The sequence below is a fragment of the Leucopleurus acutus genome (assembly GCF_964270905.1).
Source record: "Leucopleurus acutus genome assembly, chromosome: 3".
Taxonomy (NCBI): domain Eukaryota; kingdom Metazoa; phylum Chordata; class Mammalia; order Artiodactyla; family Delphinidae; genus Leucopleurus; species Leucopleurus acutus.
Genome location: NC_139145.1, coordinates 114660656 through 114681593, shown reverse-complemented (window position 1 = coordinate 114681593; position 20938 = coordinate 114660656). Strand labels below are relative to the sequence as shown.

At 34.6% G+C, this 20938-nt stretch overlaps 1 protein-coding gene across 2 annotated transcripts in view; it reads right to left on the bottom strand.

Moving 5' to 3' along the window:
• The window catches only part of AP3B1 (adaptor related protein complex 3 subunit beta 1), a 273819-nt gene that overhangs the window by 79312 nt on the left and 173569 nt on the right, over window positions 1–20938 (bottom strand). For both annotated transcript variants that reach the window (XM_082835235.1, XM_082835236.1), the window contains exons 18-21: window positions 17248–17359; window positions 14310–14457; window positions 10951–11098; window positions 794–866 (exon numbers count right to left, since the gene is read on the bottom strand). In XM_082835235.1, the coding sequence (XP_082691361.1) occupies window positions 794–866; window positions 10951–11098; window positions 14310–14457; window positions 17248–17359 (481 nt within the window). The remainder of the gene's footprint in view (window positions 1–793; window positions 867–10950; window positions 11099–14309; window positions 14458–17247; window positions 17360–20938) is intronic.

The window sequence follows — 20938 nt, the reverse complement described above, 5'->3', positions numbered from 1 at the left end:
ATAGGCCAGGTAAACAATATAAATAGAACAGCTCTATGAAAGAGTAAGACATAAATACATAACTCACCTCTAGCATAGGAAAACTATATTGCAAAATGACAGTAGTTTAATATTCAGAAATCTCATGTGTTGTTACTCTTCCTCTAATGCAAAATCTACCTACCAACAAAGTTAGTTCTATCTCTTTCTCACAATGCAGGAGAATTTAAAGGGAGCTGAATATACACCTTTGCATACTGGGTGGGCATATCTGTAGGATTCTAAGTTCTTAGAAGTAAATTTGCTGGGACAAGGATTTTTTGCAGTTAAAATATTGATACGTATAAATTACACTGTATTCCAAAAGGTTTGTAATCGTTTCTGTTCCCACCCTAAGTGTGGCAAGTAGAAGACGGTGGTGTCCTTTACATTTCCAATTACATTCCTAATTCTCTACTTCCTTAAATTAGATGTCTTGATCTCCACAATCAACATTTAAAAACGTAGAAGTTGTGAGATACAGATAATTACTCGCTAAAGCAAGTATAAATTACTAAAGCAAAAAATCTTAAAATGAATTTGGTGTACTTTTATTTGACCAATTATATTTATTCAGGTGATACAAAACTGATATACTGAATGATGGAAAAAAATACTAATAGAAATAACTTTTAAAATTTTCTTGCCTAATCACATCCGTAAGTCTTTCATAATAGTTTTTGATTTATTTTGAGACATGTTAATGAAAGATACTATAAAAATGAAAAATACTATTACTAAGTACAGAAGAAAAAATTTAAATTTCAATACTTACAATCATCTAGATCTAGAAGTGAAACATCTTTGGTAAGAGGATTTCTATCTTGCTTTGTTTTGTTTTCTTTCTCCTACAAAATAATAAATATTTCATTTATTGCATGTTCTAGTTAAAAAATCTATAAAGTAGTTTTTAACATTTCAAAACAAACATTTTTTCCTTTGCTTAGTCTTCCAAGGGAAAAAAAAATCAAATTAAGCTTCTATATGGTTATGTGAAATGTTTTTTTGAATCAAAATTTTTATTTTAGTTGGCACGTGGTATTTCTTCTCTACCATGCAAACTGTTATTTTAAAATATTTTTTATTTAGAGATTAAAAAAGACCTTCAGAAGAAAATTTAAAAGTAAATTTTATAATCTGACAACTTTTTGCTAACATAAAAATCTAATGTGGCTCTTTGGTAGAAAATGTACAAACATTCTCGAAAATAATTTTTAAACAAGTTGATTTAAGAAAAAGAAATGCTTGAACAATACATGCTTAGTTCTGAAATTGTCAATGGGCTTGTGATAGATTAGCCTTTCTGAGATGTAGTTTGTGACAGGCATTGTACTAGGTACTTTATATTTCAACACTGGGTTGCATCAGACTTCTTTTGCCAAAGGTATTCGTTAAAATCTATAAATGATATTTTCAGGCTCTTGCTCTTTAGGGTTGAAAAGAATTCATTTACTTTCTTTTCTGTTTTCCTTTGGGGAGACTAAGTACTCAACCATTTCTGCACATAGTTAGGGCTTCCTCCACCACAAATTTGCTTATTCAGTCTACTATATTTTTGAAATGTGGATACCCATGGACTAGATCCCTAAGCCTGAGGTATTCACAGTTCGGTTAGAGATTCAGAAAAGATGCGTAACCTTAAAAAAAGAAAGAAAAGAAAAAATAAGGCACAGTACTGAGTAGTATTATAAACAATTAAAGACCAACAGGATTAGGGTATTAAATAGATGTATCTGGGTCACCGTTACCTTTATAACGTGTACTTTTTTTTTTTACATTAAACCTCTCAAATTGAAGGCCAAAACTTTTTTGCCAAAACATTTTTGTTCTCTTATTCAATCATTCATTCATTCAATACATGTGTATAGAATTTTTAACAGATTCTGTGCTAAGCAATGGAAGTAACACAGCCAAGACAGTCTAGTCCCTGCCTTCAGATAACTTGTAATCTACCAAAGGAGTTTATATCTTATTGTTAATGTAAATTACTACAAATATTTTTGAAGTATTCCTCTAACTACAGAAAGGTATCACTAAAGCAAAGTGTACTTTACCATCATTTAAAGTCTACATGGTTTAGAGCTCTTACAACAGTGCATATACATGAACAAAAGCAATACATCAAATAATACATCAGGTAACATTTTTAAATGATTTTAAGTCCTGCTTCTTTTTTCCCTTATGTCAATATAAAGAAAAACTATTTTCAAGGATCATACAATAATACACATTACTAAAAACATCAGCATTGATTTTCTTCTTCAAAATATTTATTTCTGCCACTGAAAACTCCAAAGCATCTAGGTGGGTTTTAATTTTCATTCGTTATTTAAAAACAAAACAAATAATGTTTGCCCCTCTCTCCATACCTGAAATAAATAACAATTTCTAGGATTGGAAAAAAAAATGTTAGTTTTGAAGCTGAAATGTAAAAGTTGCAAGTAACAGAAACAGGTTCAGAATGAATATGCCATCTCAACAAGAATAACATTCCTCAAATACCGTATGCTAACACATATATATGGAATTTAAGGAAAAAAATGTCATGAAGAACCTAGGGGTAAAGCAGGAATAAAGACGCAGACCTCCTAGAGAACGGACTTGAGGTTATGGGGAGGGGGAAGGGTGAGCTGTGACAGGGGGAGAGAGAGTCATGGGCATATACACACTAACAAACGTAGTAAGGTAGATAGCTAGTGGGAAGCAGCCGCATGGCACAGGGATATTGGCTCGGTGCTTTGTGACAGCCTGGAGGGGTGGGATAGGGAGGGTGGGAGGGAGGGAGATGCAACAGGGAAGACATATGGGAACATATGTTTATGTATGACTGATTCACTTTGTTATAAAGCAGAAACTAACACACCATTGTAAAGCAATTATACCCCAATAAAGATGTTAAAAAAAAAAAAAAAAGAATAACATTCCTGTGAAGAAAGAACATATAACAAAAAGCTTATCACCATGTGACTTATCAAAATGCTATGCTGAGCACAATGAGTGTAGCTTCCTATAAGCTACAATGGTGCATGACTGTCTTTATGGAAATGTAACCTCCCCACCTGAAAAATAAGAAATCTATCAAATCAAGACAAAGTTAAAGCTGGAGGCAAGTCTATATACCTTATTTTCTACTTCACAGCCAGGAGTGTGTAACAATATCTATTAAACACACATCAGGTCACATACAACACAGGACAGAGCTGCATGTGAAACTGGCATAATCTCTTATTAGAAGCCTAAAACAAAAAGAAAAAAGGCTCTCAAAAGGACAGAATTTCATTGACTTTCTGAGTAAAGCAAATAATCAGCGACTGAAATACAGCATTAGCAATAGATAATGGTCATTTCTACCGAACTGAAAAAAGCCTTGCATTCCAAATCAAGGCTATAAAAAGCCTCGTGATGTGTTTGGCATTCCTCTCTTATATTTCATTTTTCATTTAAAAAAATCCACAGTAAGTTCAAAACATGTTCATACTTAAAGGATCTACTATAAAAATAAAAATCTGAATTCTGAACAAAGACGTTCCATCAAATATTTCTCCATTTGCAATTCATCTTGGTAATAGAGACAGAACCTGGGTAAATGCATATAGGACTTGAGGCAGGAGATTTTTCTTGCTCAATGCATAATTCATGTGCTCCGCCTGCAAAGTGTGTAAAATGAGAATTTCACACCGCAGCATGAGCCATGGAGCTGCAGAGAAAAGGCAGATGAAATCATATTTTACTGTGTGAATTTTATTTCTTACCCTCCCAATATTTATACAAAACCATCACTGACAAACCAAACATACTGACAGATCACCCACTGTTTCCATTGTATTAGTACTTGAGAAGAGATCAGGCAGAAAGATAGACAATTTGTTTTTGTATATTTTTTTAAATAGAGGATTAGGTTTTTAACAGCTGAGTGACTGTATTAGACTTTTATAAGGACAACAGTAACTGATCTTAAAATCTCACTACAAAAATACGTAGTTATCAATTTATCATCCTCAAATCTCCATTTGTTTCCATGGTATTCGATTATACACCTCAACACATCAACATTTCCAAAAATGAAATACAAAGTCACAGGGTTAAGAAACTGATTTCTGTTTAACATATTTCATTTTAAATCATAAATAAAAGATCCTGGAAATACTTATTAAGCTCCAAATAATACAAACAAAAAATGTAATAATATACCTTGTAAAGATTTTAAAAAATCTATTACGCATGTTCATCTTCATGCTGATTGGGAAAAAAAAAAAAAGCAAGCAGAAAAGATCTGACACAAAAAGCACCAAAAATGCTTCCTAAGAGGAAACCATTATAAAGACGTTTGAAATTTAAAACTATAAAACAGGATAAATGGTATGTATAGAATGTCAAACCCACACTATGCTTTGAAACCAACAAAAATTCAAGGCTTATTTCTAGCCTCACAGGGCAAGGTATTTGCATGAAATATTTTCAGTTAGTTACCAACCAAAGACAATTTAATGACTCTCTTGCCTTCAAGTCATCTAACACATCGTATTTTACAAATCTGAGGCTCACATTTACACTGTGCTTTAAAATAAAAGTACACTGCCAGCAAATTGAGACTTCTATATAAGTTAAAAAGAAGTCTAAACTGTTAAACAAATCTTCCCTATTAGATTACACCTACTTCAATAAGAAAGCTTGCTTAATGGCATTCACTTTGATTTAAAGATCTCAATTGAAGTGAAATGATATTTCTGTTCTGAAGAAATTAAAATATGAACTAAATTGGAAAAGACATAAATTGAAAGAGGCAAGGCTTTGAATTATCAGAGTAAAACCCAATATTCCACAATCTTCACAGAAGTTATGTAATTGCAACAATCATAAATACTTGGAAAAACACAAGTAAAACTTGTTTCCTACTTCACAAATAGGGCAGACAGCTAATCAGAAAATAGTTCCTTTCACTCTTATCCACAATCTATTCAAACCACATTTATACCCAAGAATTTTTCACACGGTAGATCTTTTATTGAGGCGTACCTTAATATTTACTGACATCTGTACACTAGTCACAAGACCTGTGACCACTCCATGGAGCACGTAAAAGATTTAATTAGCTTCTTTGCACCTCTTAAAAAGGGACTAGCAAAGTTTTGTGAGATCCCTATAATGTGTGATAAAAACCACTGACAAGAGCATCTCAAACACTGCTAGGTATATACAGACAGTACTATTTTTCCCAAAGCTAGTACACATATTAATCTTTGATTCAAATATGGAAATGCTTTTAATGCTATTAGGTGCAAGTATATTAAATATATTATTTTTCCATCGATAGATTATTATGCTTTATACACAGTTTATGTAATTAAAATGCTGTTAATATTTATAAGGAAAATACATTAAATTATTCACAATAAATTACAATTATGACTTAAAATTTTTATTTTTTTAATCACGGCTTATCTAAATCTTCAGCAGTTGGTGCATAGACACTGAAGATATAATCAGAACTACTCCATCAGTTAAGGTGTGAAGAGTGGGACTAACAAGGTGATGGTGGAAATAACTATAGTCAGTGGGAACACTCTTACTGGCTGGTAATAAAAACACTGAAGTCTAGGTTCAATAAAGAAAAAAACAACCCTGGCAACTTAAAAAAAATATTTTAAATAAAAATTTTACCATCTGTTCGACACATAATTTTAACTACAAGCAGAATATAACTTAATTATATCAGTAAAACACAGGATAAAGTGATATAAATCTCTTCCTGATTTAATGTAGCCTGTATTACTAATTCTTTTCTCCACGCTTCTGTGTAAACAAACAAACAGAAAGTTTCCTAAACACCATGTGAAGTATGTGAAGTACTGAAAACACGGAACTATTAAAACTAATTTTGTTACAGGTATCATTTAGGGCAAAATAATTAGTTCATAAAAAGGATTAGACTCACATTAAAATAGTTATTAAATTTGGTTCAGAAAAGAACATCTACAAAGAAAAATATGCTTGCCCATCAAAATAATTTTAACTGAAGAGAAAGATAATTTTCTTTGGTCATTACTGACAATATCTGACTTCAAACAAGGACATCTCCCAATCAATAACAGAAACAAACAAACATGACACCAGAATGCATGACGGCAGTTTCGTGTCTTATGGATATGCTAGGGTATGGTGCTGAATGACAAACACTTTCGGAACATAAACAATTCAACAGTGGTTCTCACCCTCTTGACTGTCCCTACATCACTCACATGAGTAATACCCTCTAGTCAGTAATATCCTTCATTCCATGCAGTCATTCTCAACTAGGAGAAGTGGAGGGACTACCCTTGATATAAGGCCACTTTCTCCTCAGCTTATATTTTCCGTAATAAGAGAAATGATGTAAAAGGAAGAACAAAGGCACAGAAACAGAAAAGCATACAGCATAAGAACCACAAATAGTCCACTGGGATTGGAACACAAAGAAGGTTAAGACTGGAAAGGTGGGTTTGGACATGCTAGCCTGAGGAGTTTACTGAACTCAAATGACAATGAAGCATCATTATAGCTAACTTTGACATTAATCTGGCAGCTGTAGAGAAGGATTGGGGTTGGGGAAGTGTCTGAGAATGACCAAAGGCAATGGTCTATGGGCAAGGTCATGAAGAGCTGATCTACAATGGTGGTGGTAGGAGAAGAAAAAACAGGTATCAAAAATAATACACAGGATCTCTAAGACTTGGCAACTGTGTACACATAAAGGATGAGGGAGGGGTCAAGGACAATTATGGGTCTACAAATCTGGGAGAACAGAAAGCACGCTGGTACCAAATGACAGATCAAGTCTTTGGGCTATATTGGGTTTGGGAAACCAGCATTTCCTAAGAGGTCTAAGAATTTGGGAAGAAAAGTTACAGTTGTAGGGATTTAGTTAGAGATATTACCATGGAAGTAATTCAGATAAATGTTTTAGCTGAGGCTACAAGAGTTAATGAGGGACTTCCCTGGTGGCACAGTGGTTAAGAATCCACCTGCCAATGCAGGGGACACGGGTTCGAGCCCTGGTCCGGGAAGATCCCACGTGCCACGGAGCAACTAAGCCCGTGCGCCACAACTACTGAGCCTGTGCTCCAGAGCCCGTGAGCCACAACTGCTGAAGCCCACAACACCTACAGCCCATGGTCTGCAACAAGAGAAACCACTGCAATGAGAAGCCTGCGCAATGCAACGAAGACCCAATGCAGCCAAAAATAAATAAATTACTTAAAAAAAAAGAGAGTTAATGAGTTTCACAACAGTAAATTGTAGAGGAAAAAAAGGACTAAATTAATTCATATCAATTAATATTTTTGAAAAAAATGTGTACTAATAAGCACTAACTTCGGGGCAATGTTCACACTTGGGTGTCAGAAGGAGGTAAAAAGTGAGGCAACCAAAAGATTAAAGGGTCAGAAAAGTCAGAAGAAAAAGGATGCAGAGAATTTCAAGTAGTAGGGGAATAGTCATATAAAAAGACAGAGAAGGATAAACTAAGAGAAGGTCACTGGGTTTGGAGAAAGATCACGGCTGACTTTTTCAGAGAACAATATCTGTAGGAAGTGATAGGAGTAGAAACCAATTTAAAAGGGACTAAGAAATAATTGGGTTAAGAAGTAGTGGCTGGAGAATATCTAGATTATTCTTCTGAACTCTCACTTTCACACATTCTCTCTGTCTTTCTCTTTCACCCCCTTCTCCTCTCTTTAAATGCTAGGAAAGCCTTGAGTGCTTTGGTTGGTGCAGGAGAAATTAATGAAAAAAGAGACTGAAGGCACAATGGACGCAGATGATTATCCACAAAACAAGGCCAAAAGGAAATAGGACTTATTCTCGGCTATGTGGATAGGGATAGCTTACTCAAAGCTCCATTCAAAGAAAAAGGAGGAGGGTAAATAGAGATTGTGTGTCAGAGAGCATAGAGGTGGGATATGCTTACAGTGAATGTCAGCTCAGTCTTCTGCAAAAAGTAGATGGGATCACAGGCTGCAGGTAAGGGGTCACACCTGAACGTTAATTCCTAACTTGAATGGTATAAAAAGAATTGGAAAATGCAGGAGACATGAGTTACAAAAAATTTTCGGTTCCTTTTAGCATTGGTTTCTGTAACTCTAATACTGTTGGTCTCTCAGGGAATTAATGTTCAAGTTAAAAAATGTTAACACTGCTGTTTTATATTTATACAGGGCTTTACATTGATCTTTCACATTTGATTTTTTTGTAATAGCACTTGAAAAAAGCAGAGTAGGTAGTAGCATTTCTACTTTATAGATGAGGAAACTGAAGCATAAAGATATTATCTTCCAACAAGGAGAACATTATACCTATCTCATAGGACCACCATAAAATGAACTGTTTTTAAAGCCATATATTCAAGATACCCTCAAATTCCCATTTTCATGCTCGATATCCCCAAAATACATTGTCCAAGTGAAAGAAAAGGAAGAGAGAGAGTAAAAGTATAGATTTAGCTGGGCTGCAGATTTAAGGCAGATGAGTTTGCAGCTCTAACATACTGTCATGCTAAATTAAGGTAAAGCACCCACCATCTGCCTTCATTACTTATAATTTAGAGCAGAAGCCACAACACTTGGTGCAAGGAGGACTTTCCTACAATTATAGAGTTGCCCATTATTAGAAAACTGGTACACTTGTAATTGCATGGTACACTTCAAATCACTCAGAAAGAAATAGAAAAAAAAAATAGTTATGGTGGCTCCAAGGTGGAGAATATAAATTAAAACAAACAAGCTTATCTGCCTGTTACTGACAGGAAAGGCATTATAATATAGAGAAAATAAACTATATAAGCAAAACACATAGACATAAAACTATCAACAATGTGAGTAAAACCTGAATTTCTCAAGAGTCTTGGTTCACTGCATTACTTTGAAATTTTATACTGATTTTCTACAGTAAAATATTTTCAAATATTAAGAGATTTAATCGGATCGTTGAACGCACCAAAGAAGAAATAAATTGAATCTCTGAGCTGGGGTACCTCTGTGGCATTCTAATGGGGTCCCCTAAAGCCCAACACTATATAGGCACTAAAGTCTACAATTTTTCAACTTCTACAAAACTTCGTAAGAACAACTCACTTTAATTCCACCCATTTCCCATTACTTAATTTCTTGTTTGGTCATTTTAAAAAACACAGATTTCTTACTCTGGGTTTATTTTCAATTTCTAAAGCTCCTTTATTTAATTAATTAATTTATTTAATTTTTTAATAAGTGATTTTTAAAAATTAATTAATTAATTTTTGACTGCCTTGGGTCTTTGTTGCTGCACGCGGGCTTTCTCTAGTTGTGGCGAGCAGGGGCTACTCTTTCTTGCGGTGCATGGGCTTCTCTTGCGGTGGCTTCTCTTGCGGTGGCTTCTTGCGGTGGCTTCTCTTGCGGTGGCTTCTTGCGGTGGCTTCTTGCGGTGGCTTCTCTTGTTGCAGACCACGGGCTCTAGGTGAGTGGGCTTCAGTAGTTGTGGCATGTGGCTCAGTAGTTGTGGCTCTCAGGCTCTAGAGCACAGGCTCAGTAGTTGTGGCGCACGGGCTTAGTTGCTCTGCAGCATGTGGGATCTTCCCGGACCAGGGCTCGAACCCGTGCGCCCTGCACTGGAAGGTGGATTCTTAACCACTGTGCCACCAGGGAAGCCCTAAATCTCCTTTATTTTAAATAACATCTTAAGCTTTTTGTAATTTAAGTAGGAAATGAGAGGATATCAAACTCACTGTGTGATAAGTTTTTATAAGAGGCCAGATTAATAAACCTAAAAATCTCTAAGATTTTATGTGAATATTTGAAAAATAAAAATCCTAGATTACATACTACACAGATATGTTTTAAATATAAATTCAAGTTTCAAATAGGTTTTACAATATTCAAGAATATTTGAAATAAGGTAAGACAAATACTAGCTAATTTTTAAGCATGCTTGTTCTTTTTTTTTTTTTTTTTTTTAAATACGCTTATTCCTTAACAATAAATCTCTGGATGGAGGAGGGCAATTATTACTTTGATGAATTTATTTTCATACTTGGCTACTCAAATAACATTAAAGAAATTCACGTTACCAAAACAAGTAAGTGAAAAATATAGGTTAAAAAGAAACTGAATTCAATAATGGGCAAGGTGTGACCATATTTTCAACATATGGAATAATACATTTATTTATAAAAACCACTGCATTTGAAACCTAGCAACACCATGATCCATTTATAGGCAGGGAATAATAATTAAAGATCAGAAAGATATGTATTAGGTCTGAATTGTGTATTAAAAACTACACTTTTCCAATTCATGGTTTTATTTTTTGCTGCTAAGCAGACAACTTCTGGTGTTACAAATATTATACCAAAAAGCGTAATCATTCTGTTATAAGTGGTTCTTGCATTTGTTTTAAATATATGGCTACTGCATTTTTATTAACTATTAAAGAATGCATACTCTTTAATTAAACCTTTAAAAATATTCTATTTCCAAATGCCTAATATTTTTTTAAAAAGCATATTAGTTTCAATTTCTTATGATGCATGTACATTTATATTTCTTTGCTCAATACTATCTCTGTGACTTCCCTTTACCTCCCCTTTGGCAAAAGCCTCCCTTGTCACATCACAGCCAAGAACAAAAAAGTCATACTCATAACACTGAGGTCTCTAATTTTTGTTGGAAAGGGTGAGGTTAAATTCTAACTTCTCTGCAGAGTTGAATTATAAGGGAAGTGATAATCTAGAAAAAAACAAAATAAAATCACAGGTGTGGATGAATAAAGATGGTGTTTATTTTAATTGTCAGTGACATATTAAATTCCTTGCCTGGCTTCTTGATTCTCAACAAAACACGAATTTTCAGAAATATTTATTCGTAATTGGGAAAAGACTATAAGACTATTTATTTTCAGTTACAAAAATTTGTAATCTCTTACCTTAGTAACTTTTCTGGATTCAGATTCACTTTCAGATTCTGATTCTGATGCAGAATCTGAAGAACTGTCTTCTATTGAACTAGATTCAGCATTGGAAGAATCTGAAGTTTTAGAGTTTTCATTTTCCTTATCCACATCTTCAGAATCACTAATCAGAATAACAAATTTTGAAATATTAGATACTTATATAAACAAGCTTAAGTAGTTTGAAAAAACAAATGACAAGTGTTACCATTTGTCCATTTTGCCTGTGAACCAAAATCTTTATAGAGAAGTGTATTTCACTGAGAACCATTTCTTTTTAGTGTACAGAAAGACAGTAAAAATGGTTTTAAAATTCCAGAACATGTTAATGAAATGAGGAAGGTAGTATTACCTATAACCAAATAAATCAGAACCCATTCAAAACTAATTATACCACATCACACACAGTTCAAATGCAAAAGGTTATAAAATAACACTGAATGATATAATAAATAGAAAATAGTTAATAATTAAATGTTTGATTTACCAGAAATACACATTAGGTGCTAACATTAACAACTTCAAAGATAGGCTGATTTTAAAATGCTGTTTCAAAATACTAAGTATTCATTAATAAATTTAAATATTTATACATCAACTTTTGCTGAAACAAGAGTTGCATTTTATAGATTTTTCTGTCCAAGAAAATTATTAACGTAGGTCCCCTAATGTGACCCTTAAACATATTATATGAGAAAATGTTAACTGGCTTAAAACAGAATTCTTCTAATGTTCTAAGTCTTACTAAAAATGTAAGATAATCAGATATAAAGTTTTAAAATACCAAACGATCAAATCTAAGTGCTGATGCTATCCATTCATTTGTTCACTTGCTCCCTTACTTAACAAATATTTACTGACTGCCCACCATATTGTTGGCACTATGTTAGGTGCTAAGGATAACAGAGGTTAGTAAGATACAGATGATCTCTATGTACTCCCTTATAGAGTCTACCGTCCATTGGAGGATACAGAGAAGTAAGCTGGCAGTGACAATAAAGCATGGAAAATAATAAGTAATAAAGTATACTGTGTCATGAGAACACCTGGAGGAGCATCTAAACAAACTTGACTGAGAGTGGGAATGCTTCTAGAGGAAGAGACACATGAGTTGAAAATGAGAAATAAGGCAGGCAGAAGGCAAGGGAAGTAGGTCTCCAAGAAGAGATAACATGTAAGATAGCCAAAAGGTCTTCTCTCAGGGGAAAAGAGATGCCTTGTTGTCTTTTTTATTTGCTCATATTTGAAGGTCTAGTTCTCTTTACCGTGTGTGTGTGTGTGTGTGTGTGTGTGTGTGTTGTTTTAAAAATCCACTTCGTTAAAAAAAAAAAAAAATCTATCTTGTGCCAAAGAGTATTAGGCACTTCATAAGCAACTATCTAATTCAGATGTTCTAACATATTCTTACTGGGCACATTATTATCCTATAATATCCAGGAAAGTTAAGTAACTTGCTCAAGGACACATAGCCAGGAGGGGTAGAATTGGAATTTAATCTCGAGTCTGTCTTACTATAAAGACCATATTTTCTCCACTACCCAATATGAAAATACTTTGGAGTATTTCCCTTCAATGAAAATACTTTGGAGTATAAAACTCAAAGTTAGTCATAAATAGTTATGATTACTAAAGGGTGGTTTTGAAGATACTTAAAGTCCCTCAGCTTTAAAAAATTATTATATACTTATACTGGCAAAGTTTTAAAAAAAAATTCTAAGAGACAAGCAGAAAAACACACGGGGAGGGAGAGTGGTGAGGCAAGGAAGACTCGATATTTCCCTGAATTGAATTTTGTGGAGGAAATATGATTGCTATTTATTAAACATGGAGTCATGGTAACATCTCAGAACACATGTCATTATATTTGATGACTAAAACGTATGCTGTTGTTTTTTCTTCCCCTAGCAAAGAACGGCAATTTATTATCCCCCATTTAATGGTTAAAACATGTACTTAAAAATATAAGGTTTAGAATGTGTCTGAGATTTCCTTTCGTATAATAAACAATTTTTAAAAATTCAAACATGGGTTAAAAAAAGTCTATTTCTGAAGAAAAAAGAATGAAACTAATACAATTTATGATTATAAATTTCTAGTATATTGACTTTTGCTACTGGAAAGGATATTTAGTGCACTGAACATAACTTCCCTTTCTAAGAAATAAGACACTTTTTATAAACTATGTAATTATAGATATTCTGATATTAAACTAGAAGCACAGAACTTCTCTCTAAGAAAAGGCTACTACAAACCAAGTAACTCGCTTGCTGCAACAAGTGAATGATTCTGAATATATTTAACTTCTAGCCTTTAAGATAAGATTTTGAAGGTAAAAGTGTTATTTTGCTTTGCATCACTCAATTTTGATGGGTAATTATTGTTTACCTTACTGCTTAGAGTTTCAGATGTTAATCTAATGAAAAGAATTTACTGGTAACTAGCTTTTTAACTTTGCAATGATGAAAAGCCTGTATTAATTTAACCTACAGATTTCATTTGTTCTGAACAGGAAAAACAATATAAATCACTTTTAAAATCATTAAATCCTGACTTAAATTAATAAAGTCATAATTAGAGCATTATGCTGTGTTTGTTATGGAAGTGGCAGGGCGAGCTGCTTTAATTACTGTCTGTAATAAAAGGAGCAGAGAGCGTACTGCGCCCCAATCAGTGCTGTCAGCCAAGACTGAGCTAGGCTGCAAGCTCGTCAAGTGCGCGGGCAGCAGGCTCCCAGGGAAAGGGCCATCGTGTCTGCAGAGGCCACTCGCTGACAGCAGTGGGGAAAACAGACTCAGACAATCCAAGGTATCAGCCCCAATTACTCAAAATTTTAATGACACTTTAATACATGATAATGTTGTTGATAATGGGAGATCTTAAAAAGTGCTAACACTTAAATATCTTATGACCGTCTTCCTTCACAGCCCCTGACTCTAATATTTGGATCATAATCTTTTTAATATAACATTATTTAGGAAAATCAATTGTCTTAGTTACATAATGGCAAAGTGTTGAAGGATTTAATTTTCACCCTCAGCAAAATTGCTTCAAAAGGTAATTAAGTGTTTCATACCGTCTGCTTGATCACTTAACTCAGCCTTCCAAGGTTACACCAATTTTCAAAATGTAACCCCAAGATTTTTTCAAGTTCAAAATGAAAACTGAGCATTACAAGTAAGAGAATAATATGAATTAGTATTTTAAATTAATATTACAAGATTTAAAATCTGTTTGGGAAAAGAAAACACACACACACTTATTTTCTCACTCAATGTTAGACCGGGGGAAAAGACTCAAAGAATGTTTTTGAAGGAAATTCTGACAAAATAATTCACCTTTTTCCTTTGGTTTTGGAGTTCTTCTTGGCTGCTCTTTTGTTTTCTGCCTCTGACCCACTTCCACTCTCACTCTCGTGCTCACTGGAGTCCTCACTGCTGTCTCCTTCGTCATCTTGTTCCCCACTTTCACTTCCAGATTCACTCTCTGAAAAAAAGATATCCAGATGCTCCTTGATTTATAGCCATTTAATTATACATAAGGACACAAGTAAGTGTCAACATTCATCACAAATGAAACCAGATGCTGAATTTTAGTTTAGTGGACCCCAGGTGTTCCACATTTCCTATTTCTGCCCTCTGGTCACTTAGACTCCTGAACCCTGCGGCAGGGTAAGCATGGCGGGACTCCAATGCACAGAGAAGGCACTCTGCTAGTGAGTGGGGAAAGGCAAAGAAAAGATCAACCAACTAAACCAAAGTAAGCCTATCTTGCTCTTCAAACCCATAAGTATTTTAGCTATGGCAAAAACTTTTTATTTAAAGAATGATTATGAGCATGATATAAGAATAAGAAATAATTTTAATTCCTCTACTTATAATGAGAAATTTTATTTAGAGAAAAGGAAGGGATTGTTGAATTTTCTTAGGAACCAATTTTGAGAGGGAAATGAGTCATTCAAATCATCTTCAAAAATTCCTAAATTCAAAGGCAATAAAGCAACATCACTACTTAAAAAGCACTTATTTTAGCTAGTATAGGAGTCTTCCGTAGGTCAAAGAAATGATAAAGTTACACTGAGGCACTATATAGTTAAATGTTTTATGAATAAATTATGGTATACTAGGGCTCTTTGCAGAAGTGATACATATAGTATATTTATGTGTATTTTAAACATGAAGCATAATTTTTTTACTAGTTGAAATGATTATAGGTGCAGAGTTGTATCCTAGATAAGAGGACAAACTGTTGTCCTGGCCTATGATCTATCTGATGAAATGTCCTCAGGCAGGAATGTAACCTCTAATTAAAACAGTATTCTAATAGGTAAATAATAGCTACTTTATGAGGATTAATTCATGTATCACAGCGAAAAGCTAGGAGTGCCTATATTCTTTTGGAACAGCTTGAAGTGGTTATAAGCATGAGTTCTCAAGCTGGAATGTCTGAGTTCAAGCCCTGGCCCTGCCGTGTACCAAGCTGTAAGACTGAGCAACTTATTCAGCCTCTCTGGGTCTCAGTTTTCCTTTCAGCAAAGGCTACTTCAAAGAGCTGTTGTGAAGATTAAATGATGTGAAACACGTAAAGGTGATTAGGACCCAACAGTGTCTGCCACATGGTGAGGCACTCTTTATCATCAGCTTTTACAGAGAGCAAAATTTATTTTACCCAAACTTTACAAAGGCAAAACAAAACTGCTGAATAAAAAAATTTGGATTTGTTGTGATATCAAAGTTAAGCACACGTACATATTAGCTTAGATAAATCATTTATGCTATAAATAAATAAACAAACAAATAAATAAATAAGAAAGTATAGCATCTAAGTTACTTTCTCATGTTATTACATGGGAGTTCAACATGAATCTGGGTCCAGTTCACTTCAGGCACTGTTTATTTAAATTTTCAAGTTAGGTAAATCCTTGAGGAAATTCATTTATCCTCAAGAAGGCATGCTCACTTGAAAAAAGCTGGTAACTTCTAATGAGAAAAGTTCTCTCTTTCCTCTGGTAACCAGAATGGAGCTCTGACATATGACTCCCTATTATAAGTACTCAGATAATCCCATGAAAAGCCATAATGTTAATGGAATACTTCAAATATGTATTGAAAAAGGTTAGACTCTAAACAGACAGGAGCTTGTGAATAAATGGGATGGAGACAAATATCTATATGAAACACTCAACTACACAACATGTCTTTCTCAATGGTCTATATCATTCCTGAAATTCCATATTTTTTAGCATTAACCTTTGGATTGAAGTAATTTCCCCCATTTTTCAGCTTATTACGTCAGAAGGTAATACACCACAGATTAACTTATCGGATACTGAAAACAAAGATTTTGACAGGGGAAACAGAGGAAAAAATGAATGAACTACCTTAATGTCAAGTAATGGATGACCAAGTAATAGTGAGCAGCCCTGGCTTCCCAAGGAATAAAGGTTTTAAAAGAAAGAGATGTCATTTGGTCCTGGATCAGATAAGTTTACTAGGCTAACTGTTAATAAGAGTATGTAACTCCTATATATACTTTATTATGCAAATCACTCAGACTTTCAGTATTGAAGAGACTTAAAAAGCATCTAACTCTACCCCTTCATTTATCAGATGTAGAGAAGGTAAGTGCCTTATTCAATTTGCCTGGCTAAAACTCAGGACTTCTAGATCCTTCCTGTTTAGTATTTTTTTCATTGCATGTGGTTGCCCTCAATCTTTTTAGCTCTTCGTTTCTTTATAATACACAAGAGATTTATTAATTTTAGCTTTCATGTAGAAGTAAAAGAGTAAAAAATGGATAAGAACAGACTGCTCAAGGTTAAAAATAAACTTTACATTTTATTGGGGGTTGGCTATAAAGTTCGTTTGGGTTTTTCTGTAACATCTTACAGAAAAATCCGAATGAACTTTTTGGCCAACCCAATACAAAAGAAAAGTTACTTTTAAAGGCCCCACTAAAGGCTTATCAAATATAAAATTACATTTTTCAATATGCTAATGAATATCACAGGCAGTGTGGGTTAGAATTCAGAAAAGCATGCGTTCCCGTTTCAATTCTATCATTTATTAGTTGTGAGTCCAAGAGGCAATGTCAAATGAAAAGGCGTTAGAAATTACTTTGAAAACAGTGATATGTTAAGTGAAAGGAATTATTGTAATGGTATAAACTTCATTTAAACCAGCTTGTTGAATATTATGTTCTAGGCCTTATTGGTCTATAGGAAACACAGCATATAAGCTATAGTGAACAATGTTTTTCAATGAATTAAAACCCCACCACTGTCACTGCTGCTCTCAGAAGAGTCCTCCTCCTCCTCCGCAGATTCAGAATAAAATTTCTTATCAGGATTCTCTTTCTTTGCTTTTCCTGCTGGGGTCCATTCTTTTGCCTGATTAAAAAAAAAAAAAGTAAAAATGTAAATATCAATGAATTCTCATTAAGGGATTCAGTCTTCAGGTAAACTAGTCATTCAGAATACTCTGTGAACCCAGAAGGAAGTTTAAAGCCTCAACAGAGAAGGCAACCCTGAGAATCCTGACACTGGTTTGTTCCCCTTTACCCCTAAGCAGAGGGACATAAACTCTCACTCAGAGCCTATTATGTTAGATCAACAACCTTGTTTTAACATATGATTTTAAACACTTGTGTATTCGTTGGTCTACAGAAGATTTAAACTAAAGTAAGACAGTCTAGAAGAGATGAGGGCAATTAGAGGCAGACATAGTAACAGCAGTAAGAAATTCAAGTTCACAGCTTGATACTGAGGTAAAAGAAAAAAAGAAAGAAAATACTTAGTGTAGGCAATAAATAGCCCGTACCATCTCAACAGCCTGAACCCTGGGGTACCTTGGGGTTCTATCAAGACAGAATCTTGGCTTCTGTCTTTCTCTTCTATCCTAAACATCTAATGCATCAAGAAAGCCTATAACCACCACCTTGGTCAGAGCTCTCTCTCTCCTGGATTACAACAGTCTCTAACCGGCTATGTTGTATCTATGCCCACCTCCCATCCCCCATTTCAAGCTGGCTCAACACAGCAGCTAGCATGATTTGATTAACTCTAGTCAAGTCCCTCTTTGTCTGAAATGCTGCAAAAGGCCTCCCATTCACTCAGAAAAAATGAAGTTCTTACAGCACTCTGCTCAGCCCTACGTGCCTGAGGTCCTCTTGGTCCTCTTGCGGCTGCTCTCCCTCCTGCCCACTCCCCTCCGGCCACTCCTTACAGTGTCTTCAAACACCCCAGGCATGCTCCCCTCTTCAGGCCTTTCCCCAAAGCTGTTCCTACTGCCAATATCCTCCCCCAACATGACTTGCGTGGCTCATTCCCTCACCTCCTTCAATTCTCTGTACAAATGCCACCTCAGGGAGGACCACTCTACTTAAAATTCCAACCTCCCATGCCTGGTACTTCTGATGTTCCTTTGCTCTAGTCTTTTTTTTTGGTCACAGCACTTACTACTTTCTAACATACTACTGGATACAATTTGTATATTTAACTGTCAGTCTATCCCTGCTAGAATGTCAGCTTCTGGAGAGCAGAGATGTTTGACTATTTTGTACACTGATATACCTTAAATGTGTCTGGCACAGTGATCATTAGTTGGGTGATAGCACCTTAAAAACTTTAATACAGTGTATGAAAGTAAAAGAAATTTTTTTCATAAGTGTGACTTTGATTCATTAAGAAAAAATTAAATCATGCTTCATACACTCTCTTTTAAAGGGCAAGAAAATGTATATTTTTTAAAAGGTCAAGAACGGTTAAGACTCATTTATTTATCACACTTTTGAGCTTCTACTATGTGCTAGCCTGCTAGAGTAACATTTTGTTGTAAAGAAATTTATAGTAGGATAGAGGTTCTTATTCAAGAGGGGTTCTCAGCACTGGATATATGTCAGAATCACCTGAGAATATTTTTTAAAATACTAATAACAAAAATAAAAATACTAATACTAAAAAGCTAATGCTTGGGATTCACTTCCTAAGATTCTGATTTAATTGGTCTGGTGCAGGTCTGACATAGGTTTGTTTTGTTTAAAGAGCTCCGTATGATTATCGTGTACAGCTAGCTTTGAAAACCACGGATCTAGAGGGCTTATGGGCTTAAGATATGTTGCTTAAAAGGATAAGCTTCAGTAACTTGGAAAACTACTACCTGGACAATAATAGAAAAATAAGTAAAAATTACTCAAATATATTTGAATAAGATACTAACATAAGATCAGCAGTATTCCTTTCTTTTTTTATGTATATTTAAAATGCTCTGTCCTCCAGTTACAAATAAAGATAGTATTCTATAAACAAATTTCTCCTATATTTAGTGAACAGTGAAGTTCATATTTTTCTTAAATCCAAACAAGTAATATTATTCTGAAGGCTAGTAAAAAGTGTGTAAAGTCAATTTATAGGAAAAAAAATTACTTAATTAGACTATGGCTTTCAGGGTAAGACTGAGTCAACATATAAGGAAAATCAGGCTCCTATGCTCAAAGGGGTATATTATTTTGACATGGCCATGGACTCTCTATTCATGGAATTTTAGGTTTTAAAGGGTAAAGACTAACAATAAAAATATTTTACTTTTTGTTATGGTCTTTTATGACTATGATAATTGTATCATTCTAAGCAAAAGAAATAACAGGGAAAAGAGAGGAGGAAAATAGCAAGGCACTAATTTGAAAGTTCCTATGTAGGATAAAATACTGATAGTAACTGATAGTAGATGTGTTTATAAAGCAAAATACCCTTGATATGCAAAAGACAGTTTTTCTGTAACTGGGGAGAAAAGAATTTTCTAGAACTAAGCAAAAAAAAATTATAAAGAATCTTGAAAGCTTACTGGTGTCACAAATATATATCATATCTGATATCCTGGAAATGGTAGTATGCAATGCAAAGTGACTTCTAGTGTCAATGGACTAGGTTTCATGTTTTGTTTGTTTTTTTGCGGTATGTGGGCCTCTCACCGTTGTGGCCTCTTCCGTTGCGGAGCCCAGGCTCCGGACGCACAGGCTCAGCGGCCAAGGCTCACGGGCCCAGCGGCTCCGCGGCATGTGGGATCTTCCCGGACCGGGGCACGAACCCGCATCCCCTGCATCGGCAGGCGGACTCTCAACCACTGCGCCACCAGGGAAGCCCCATGTTGTTTTGATTAAAATATCAGATTGTCTAAGCCTAGGCCATTATTCTTACTAAGTTATATTTCATAGTAACAAGATGTGACCCTGTAAGATCACTTTATAGTAAAACTAGGATAACATATGTACTACGTGCATGAAATACATTGACGGGACTTTAGAGGGGTGAGGTAGAATGAAAGACTATGTGAACAGTACTTTCTGCATTGTTGCAGCTGCATCTTATAATAAAACTATGTGCATTATTTTTATATTTACTTGAGTCTCTATAGTATAATTTTAAGTCAGTATGTCCAGAGACCAACAGACTGAAACTGTTTTCTGCATGGCATCAACGGAGAGTGACAGTTTTTTCCAACCAAGTTCTATCAATTATAATTATCCTCCATAATAAGCTACCAATTATTAATTTTCACAGTGTAGTCAGCAAAACGAAAAGGAAATCAATTTGTATCTGTTGAACTGGACAGGTGAAATGAATATAAGAAAATAGGTTATTTAAGTACTGTCCCTATAAGATAGTTAATGCTTAGAAGAGCACATGAAAATAGAAGAAGCCAGCCAACCAACCAATCTATCAGCCAATATAAGGATACTGCTGAGACCAAATTAAATTGCATGGAATTGTTATTAATTTCTGAGATGACTATTTTTATTTTACTTTTTTTGGGTGGATTGGGGCAGCAAGGAGGAAGGATAGGGCGGAAGCGGGGGTAGGATAAAAGGATGATTCTACTTGGACCAAAACATCATGTACCCAACAATGAAAAAGGACAGAACCATAAAAACAACAAACAGCCATAAGAAATTAGGAGAGACAGTATTTCTG